At 39.0% G+C, this 9007-nt stretch overlaps 1 protein-coding gene across 1 annotated transcript; it reads left to right on the top strand.

The window, feature by feature from the left end:
- Window positions 1-224: 224 nt before the first annotated feature.
- On the top strand, window positions 225-6932 carry LOC144889289 (uncharacterized). The gene has a single exon (XM_078769372.1). The coding sequence runs from the start codon at window positions 233-235 to the stop codon at window positions 6227-6229; it is 5997 nt and encodes a 1998-aa protein (XP_078625498.1). The 5' UTR covers window positions 225-232; the 3' UTR covers window positions 6230-6932.
- The last annotated feature ends 2075 nt before the right edge of the window (window positions 6933-9007 follow it).

The following is a 9007-nucleotide window of genomic DNA, read 5'->3' as shown; positions in this document are numbered from 1 at the left end:
AACAGAGAAGAGAGTTAAAAGACAGAGAACAGTGAAAAGTTCAATGCAACACATTCGTGAGAATGAAACACCAGAGAAGAGAAAACTGAGACAGGAAAATGTGAAAAAATCAATGAGAATCATTAGAGAAGTGAAGATTAACATAATCCCAGAAAATGAAACAGTGATTTCAGAGTTTTTGAAAAATGTTAAGGATTCTGCAAATTATATATGTTGTTCATGTCACCGTTTAATGTACAGAATGACAGTTATACACTTGAATGAAGATAGATACAAGAAGTGTTCCAGCAGTTTGTTCAATGATGTACTTTCATATAGATTAAAGTCGCATGATGGCCAAGAGTGGATATGTAGAACATGTGATTTGACTCTGAAGACAGGAAAAATGCCTGCACAATCAAAGGCTAATAACTTGTCGCTACAACAACAGCCACGTGAACTGAAAGACCTAAATGCGCTGGAACTAAGATTGATATCGCAAAGAATCCCATTCATGAAAATGGTTGGTTTACCAAGAGGAAAACAACATGGTATACATGGTCCTGCAGTTAACGTGCCATCAAAATTAGATGCTGTTTGTAAACTGTTCCCACGATTGCCATCTGAATCACAGATAGTGCCCATGAAGTTGAAACGGAGTCTGAAACATTCCTCTCATTATATGTATGATTATGTACATGCTGATAGAGTTTTGAATGCTTTGCGCAGGTTAAAGTTAGACAACCCTCATTACACAAATATTGAAATCAATGAAAACTGGGCCTGTGATGCTGCACATGATGACATTGAGCTTTGGCAAGCAATTAGCTGTGATGATCCTAGCTTGAAGAAACGAAAACAAAGTTCGTGTGAAACACAATCAACACCTGGCTCTACTGACCATAGTTCAGAAAGTGTAGCACAGGGCTGTTCAGAAGAAAAACAACCAACATTTGTGATTGATGTATCAATGTCAGATCTGCCACAACATTGTCAGACAGACTATGCAAAGTTGAATGTCTTAGCTAGGAAAAACAGGATGAATATTGTTGACGTTCCACGTGATGGCAATTGTATGTTCTATTCTGTTTGTTACCACCTTGACAGGCTAGGAGTGACTACATGTAACCCAGTTTTGTTGCGTGAACAAGTTGCTGATTTCATGACCACAAATGCTGAGAATTATCGTGACTTTATATCAGCCAGGATAGCAACAGAAAATTTGTCTAATGCTGATACTGAGCAACCAACGGAACATGATAGAGCTATCAGGGAAATACAGGATATCGAAACACAAAGAGAGTTGCAATGGATAAGGTACATTGATGAAGTTCAATATGGAAATCAATGGGGAGACCACGTAACACTACAGGCACTGGCAGATATGTTTTCATTCACTGTTTATGTTCATGCAACGTCAAGCTCTACCATGCACACTGTATGTTCCAGATATCACAGTGATAAGGAATTTCATCTTGGATTGATTGGTCAATCTCACTATGTTGTGTTTGAGCCATACTCTGTATGCGATGGTACAAGTGTATCCTTGTCAAATGACGAAGTGCTTGAAAAACATGTTAATATGTCTGACACGAGTAGAGTGGCATCATCTTTGGAGACTGAAACGTGTGATGGAAAGACAACTGTGACTAAGGAAAACACATTAAGTGATGACTCTGATGAGGAACTAGTTGCTGAAGATGAGCATGCTTTTGAAGAAGCTTCTAAAGTTTGCGGCTTGCCATATGAAACCAGCATGATGAATGAAAATCCAGAATTAGTAAACAAATTGATAAGTGTTGCACCAGGAGATAACGAGAAGCCAATGCCACTTCTGAGTGATCCTAATTTTGAGGAATTGTCACATCCAGATAAATATCCAGATGGATCAAATGCACTGACAACTGATCGACCAATTCATTTAACTCCACGAAAATACTTCAACCAAAGACTACTTGATGTAGATGGACGATTTGCGAAATCAATTGAATATCTCCTTAGTGCACAATATGCTACTGAAAGCAAACAAGTTCAGAGTGATATCAATCACTTCATGTTTCGTAGAGCTAGTGGCAAACACTTTCGTGGCAAAAGACTCACAGCTGGTATGGTGAAAAGTGTTGAACACATGAGTAGACTTATACAATCTGACCATGCATATAGAATCCTGAAGAATGTTAGAGGGACACAGGCCTACTTTCAAACTGTATTTTATGATGTACTCGCCATGGTTCGACAAGTAGGTAATCCTACATGGTTTTTCACAGTATCTGCTGCCGACATGCAATGGCCTGATGTAATTCAACCAATAGCTCGACAGTATGGTACAATACTGAGTGACGATGATGTGAAAATTATGTCATTTGCAGATAGATCAATGTGGTTGAGATCAAACCCTGTCACTGCTGCACGCCAGTTTCAATACAGATTAGAGCTTTTGTTCAGAGATGTACTGAAATCGAATGCTCATCCGCTAGGTGAGATTGTTGACTATGTGATCCGTATAGAATTTCAAGCTCGTGGATCTCCTCATGCTCACACATTACTTTGGGTAAAAAATGCACCAAAATTAGATGTTGCATCTGATGAAGCTGTTGCATCTTTCATGGACAAACATGTATCTTGTGCTCTGCCAGATGATGATCCTGTGCTACACACATTAGTTGAAAGGTTGCAAGTCCATAGTCACTCGTCTTACTGTAGAAAAAAGGGTTGTTGTCGATTCAAATACCCAAAACCACCGAGTTCAAGAACTATCATTGCCAGAGAACCAGATGAACAAAATTCAAAACTGGTCAAGGAAAGTGCCAAGTGTGTTCTCAGCAAAGTGAAAGAGGTATTGTCCGATGAAAGTACCCCAAAGAATGTTAGTATGAAAAAACTGTTGGATATGGCGAATGTACCAGAAGAACTTTATGCAAATGCGTTGCCAGTTTCTGAGAAAGGCAAACATATACTGCTGAGGAGAAACCCTTCTGAAGTTAATGTTAATCCATACAATCCTACTGTATTGAAAGCATGGCAAGCAAACATTGATATCCAGTTCATTGTTGATGCATATGCATGTGTTATGTATGTAGCTGCTTACATGACCAAGAATGAAAAAGGTGTAGGAGAGCTATTGAAACAAGTGTGCAAAGAATACAAAGATCAGGACATCAAAACAATGTTGAGACGTGTGGGATCAGTATTCTTGAACCATCGTGAAGTAAGTGCACAAGAAGCTGTGTATCGAATTTTGTCAATGCCAATGAAGAAATTCAGTAGACAGGTGTTGTTTGTCAATACTGATGCAAAAACAGAACGATCAGCTGTGCTGAAACCACAAAAAGAGCTTGATGATCTGGATGATGGAGATGAGGATATATTCCAAAGTAACATCATCATAAGATATGCTTCAAGGCCTAACATATTGGAAAACCTGTGCCTTGCTGATTTTGCTGCCAATTATACGGTTAGTCATTGTGACAGAGGTGAAGAGATAGATGACAGTGTTCCTGTAGTATTAGAAATGGATCAAGAACAGGCAGGATTAGCTGACAGAGATAGACTCCCGAAGTACATCAAGTTGAAAGATGGCAAAGGAACAATGCATAAACGTCGATGTGAAGCAGTAATTCGATTTAGAAAGTTTAGTTTTGAAAAAGACTCCAGTAACTTCTATCGAGCAAAACTGATGCTATATTTACCATGGAGAAATGAGGATGTTGATCTGACTGCAGGCTTTCCTGATTATGCTTCTCATTATTTTGCCGTTGCCGATGCCATATGTGAAAATGAGGCAAAATTCACACAAAATTTGGAACTAATCGATCAAGCTATGCATGATCATGCAGAATATGGACCACCGGAACATGCATGGGCAAACATTGCACCCGGTGCTGAGCATAACAATTTGCAAGATATAAATGAAGACATTGATGTGGAGAGGGATATTGACCAGGAAGATCTTGATGCAAATGCCAACATGATTGAATGGCCAAAATGTATCCAGACATCAGAACTTGTAGCACGTTATCAAGCTGAAGCTGACCGAGAGCTTATGTCACCCTCAGAATATCGAAAAATGATTCGTAGACTCAATGTGAAACAGGCAGAGATCGTTTTTTATCACAGACAGTGGTGCAAAGCTGCCGTAATAGCAATGAAACAGGGTAAAGCTGTAAAACCATACAGACTTTTCTTGAGTGGTCCTGGTGGTGTTGGAAAAAGTCATGTGATAAAACTGATACATTCAGACACTAGAAAGTTGTTAGCACTGTCAGGTGGGATAAAACCAACAGATGTCACGGTGTTGTTGACTGCTCCTACAGGAGTTGCTGCATTTAATATTGGAGGAATGACCATTCACTCAGCGCTGCTTCTCCGAACAACTAAGTATGGGAAAGAAGGTGACCATCTGTCATTTGAGAAACTGAATTCTCTACGATCCAAGCTGGAACATCTGCACTTGGTTATCATTGATGAAATTTCCATGGTTGGATCAGATATGTTGTTGAACATCCACAAGCGTCTAGAGGAAATTAAAGGAGTTACTGGAGATTCAATATATTTTGGTAATGTGTGTATTCTTGCAGTTGGAGATTTGTATCAACTTCCTCCAGTGAGACAGTCACAAATATATCAACCTGTACGTGATCCAGTCGAAAGGTTGAATGGTTGTCTCTGGAAAGAAGAGTTCAAAATACATGAGTTGGATGAAGTTATGCGTCAGAAAGATGACTGTGCATTTGCAGAATTGCTTTGCCGTGTTAGAGTTGGGAAATGTACAAATAGAGATCTGGATGTATTGAAATCTAGAGAAATCAGTTTAGATGATCCAAATTACCCACACGATGTACTCCACGTATTTGCATTCAACTGTGATGTTGATGACAGGAATATGGCAAAATTGGAGAAACTTGCACCAAGTCCTAAACAGCGTATTTACATTCATGCATCAGATGACAAAACGGACAGCACAGGACAACTAAATTTGGAAAGAATACCAACTTCACAGAAACGTTCTGAAACTGCTGGTCTTCATACGACTCTCATTTTGGCAATTGGTGCACGAGTGATGCTCACATATAATGTGGATACTGGAGATGGACTTGTTAATGGTGTAATTGGAACTGTTGAAAGTATCATAGAAAATACAAACAAAGGAGTTGCTATAGTTCTGGTGAAATTTGACAACGAAAATGTAGGTACAAGTGCTATTTCTGGAAGTCAGTGGAAAGACCGATATCCCAATGCAGTTCCAATCAAAAGACACGAAGGGAAATTTGAAAAAGGAAACAGGAAGGCAGCGCAAATCTCCAGAAGACAATTCCCGCTTACACTGGCTTGGGCAGTAACAATTCATAAGTGTCAGGGTCTCACAGTGGATGAAATTGTTGTCAGCATGAAGGGTGCAAAACGATTTGGAAAAGGACAAGCATATGTGGCATTCAGTCGAGTGAAGACTCTGCTTGGTTTGCATATACTTGACTTCGATTCAGCTGGAATAAAAGCTAATGATAAATTGGAACATGAAATTAATGAAATGTGTGTTAATACATTATCAATGGAAGAGTTAAATCTTTTGACCTTGCACAAACCTGACTGGATAACAGTGGGTCACTTAAATATCCATTATTTCCTGGAGAAATTAGCAGACCTGATGAGTCATAGAGAAAATCAAATTTTAGCTGAAACAGATGTTATGTGTTTCACTGAAACCTATCTGACAGATGATCATAATGTTGATGAATTTGCTGAGAAATATGGATATACAGTTTTCAGACAAAATATTCCAAGCATGCATGATCATGGTAATTTGCACGGAGTGATGATATGTGCTCTGACTGATCTGCAACCTAAAGAACTAGAACTGATATCTGTGAAAGGATTGGAGTCAAAAGCGATAGTTTTAGAAACGCAGAAATCACGTTTTGTTGTTACTGTAGTTTATAGGAAACCATCATTCCCAATGAAAACCTTCTTGCTACAACTAAGTAGTCTTCTTGATTTGATGCCATTACATGTGCCAACAATCATACTTGGTGACTTCAATGATGATTTGACAAACCAAAGACAAACAGAGTTGACAAAGCTCATGCAATGCTATGGATTCAAACAATGTATTAACCAGGCAACAACAGATAGAGGTACAATGATAGATCACATATATTTCAATAAAAATGAACCGGAACAAGTTCACATGGACGTGCATGATACGTACTATTCTGATCATGACATGACTTTTGTCACCACAGAGTGTACATGAATGGTTCATGAGACATAATTGATGTCGTTGTAAGTTGTTATAGCAGATATTCTCCGCAAGCATGACATATATGACAGCATACTATGATTTCAAATAGTACATTACATATCTTAGCCCAGACAGAGCTACATTATCAAATATTTACCTGATTGTAATTAACATCAGTAATTAAATATTGATACATGTGAACTTCCTCCAGTGAGACAGTCACAAGTCTATCAACCTGTATGTGAACCAATAAAGGTTGAATGGTTGTCTCTGGAAAGATGAGTTCAAAATACATGAACAGCAACACTTCAAATTGGATACACTTCTTCATCAGAAGCTATATCAAATTCTCTAGAACTGCTAAACCCAATGGTGTCAATCATGACCAGTGAATGATCTCGTCATCTGAATCTTGTAACACCAATGACCTCTGGTGTGATACTATACTGTATGTGACTTGATTAGTGTTGTACAATGTTGACTACCCTTTGTTAAAATACCTGAAAATGAGTTTGTGATTTTACATCATTTGTGATTTTATATCATGTGATTTACATTTTACACGTCCAGCATGGTGATTTTAGTTCGGTGGGAATCAGAATATGGTTTTGACATACACTCAATATCTTGGTTCACATTTCTGGTACAGAGTAGTATGTTGTGCACATGTGTTCTGAGCATCTGTATTAAAGATAGTATCTCATCTTGCATATAATGCACTTGTGTGATCTTACTCTTCACAACCTTTGATTTTCTCCTCAGTGCTAGTGGACACAGCCTTCATAACATTCAATCGACTCAGTTGAAAGTTCAATGACATTCTAGAATGGCTGAAACTGGTCAGAAAGTATCTCTAGTATTGTTCTTTGTCAGGTCGATCTTGATTCCTGGATGTGACTTGTTTTTAGTTAAATACCAAAATGAGTGGTGTTTGGATCAACGATTACAAAGAAATTACGACTGATGAAGCTGAGAACATCTGTTATATTGCAGACAGAGTTAAATGCAATTATGACGTCATAAGGGAGGCACCTATGACGTCATCATTAACATATTTTATTCCCCATGGAGAGTTCTTTACAATGAGCCATGTCTCAATTTTTTCTATTCAGCACTTTTGGAGATATCGAGGTGCAAGGTTTTTTGGTTTTTCAAAGATGGCGGCTGAACCACGTGACCGATGACGTCATCATGAACATATTTTATTCCCCATGGAGAGTTCTTTACAAGGAGCCATGTCTCAATTTTTTCTATTCAGCACTTTTGGAGATATGGAGGTGCAAAGTTTTTCGGATTTTCCAAGCTGGCGGCAGAAGCACTTGACCGATGACGTCATCATTAACATGTTTTATTCCCCATGGAGAGTTCTTTACAATGAGCCATGTCTCAATTTTATCTGTTCAGCACTTTTGGAGATACAGTGGAACAAAGTTTTGCCGTTTTTCCAAGATGGCGGCCGACCACGTGACATATGACGTCATCATTAACATATTTTATTCCCCATGGAGAGTTCTTTACAATGAGCCATGTCTCAATTTTTTCATTTCAGCACTTTCGGAGATGTTGAGGTGCAAAGTTTTCCCATTTTTCCAAGATGGCGGCCGAACCACGTGACCGATGGCGTCATCATTAACATATTTTATTCCCCATGGAGAGTTCTTTACAATGAGCCATGTCTCAATTTTTTCTGTTCAGCACTTTTGGAGATTTTGTGGTGCAAAGTTTTGCCGTTTTTCCAAGATGGCGGCCGACCACGTGACTGATGACGTCATCATTAACATATTTTATTCCCCATGGAGAGTTCTTTACAATGAGCCATGTCTCAATTATTCTGTTCAGCACTTTTGGAGATATAGTGGTGCAAAGTTTTGCCGTTTTTCCAAGATGGCGGCCGACCACGTGACATATGACGTCATCATTAACATATTTTATTCCCCATGGAGAGTTCTTTCCAATGAGCCATGTCTCAATTTTTTCTGTTCAGCACTTTTGGAGATATAGTGGCGCAACGATTTGCCGTTTTTCCAAGATGGCGACCGAACCACGTGACTGATGACGTCATCATTTACATATTTTATTCCCCATGGAGAGTTCTTTACAATGAGCCATGTCTCAATTTTTTCTGTTCAGCACTTTTGGAGATATAGTGGTGCAAATTTTTGCCGTTTTTCCAAGATGGCGGCCGACCACGTGACATATGACGTCATCATTAACATATTTTATTCCCCATGGAGAGTTCTTTACAATGAGCCATGTCTCAATTTTTTCTGTTCAGTACTTTCGGAGATATAGAGGTGCAAATTTATTCGGTTTATCCAAGATGGCGGCCGAACCACGTCACTGATGACGTCATCATTGAGGCACAGTATATTAGAGGGCAAGACCATTATGTGTGCAAAGTTTGGCGATTCTCCGTGCAACGGTGTAGACGCAGTGCTGCAAACAGACAAACAGACAGACAAACAGACAGACAAACAGACAGACAGACAAACAAACGAACAGATCAACATACTTGCCGGAAAATTTTTCCGGCAAGTAACAAACAGACAGACAAACAAACGAACAGATCAACATACTTGCCGGAATCCTTTCCGGCAAGTAACAAACGAACAGATCAACATACTTGCCGTAATTTTTCCGGCAAGTAACAAACGAACAGATCAACATACTTGCTGGAATCTTTTCCGGCAAGTAACAAACAGACAAACAGACAGACAGACAGATGAAAAATCGGTCAGAGACCGAGGACTTGCCGGAATGTACTTTTTTATCGGCCATTTAGGACAAATA

The sequence above is a fragment of the Myxine glutinosa genome, unplaced genomic scaffold (assembly GCF_964187855.1).
Source record: "Myxine glutinosa unplaced genomic scaffold, kmMyxGlut1.1 SCAFFOLD_2301, whole genome shotgun sequence".
Taxonomy (NCBI): domain Eukaryota; kingdom Metazoa; phylum Chordata; class Myxini; order Myxiniformes; family Myxinidae; genus Myxine; species Myxine glutinosa.
The sequence above is the reverse complement of the archived record's forward strand: the minus strand, read 5'-3'. Positions and strand labels throughout refer to the sequence as shown.

Bases quoted from the DNA above. Each gene is read 5' to 3' on its own strand.
- LOC144889289 (XM_078769372.1), top strand. From the start codon at position 233: ATGTACAGAATGACAGTTATACACTTGAATGAAGATAGATACAAGAAG.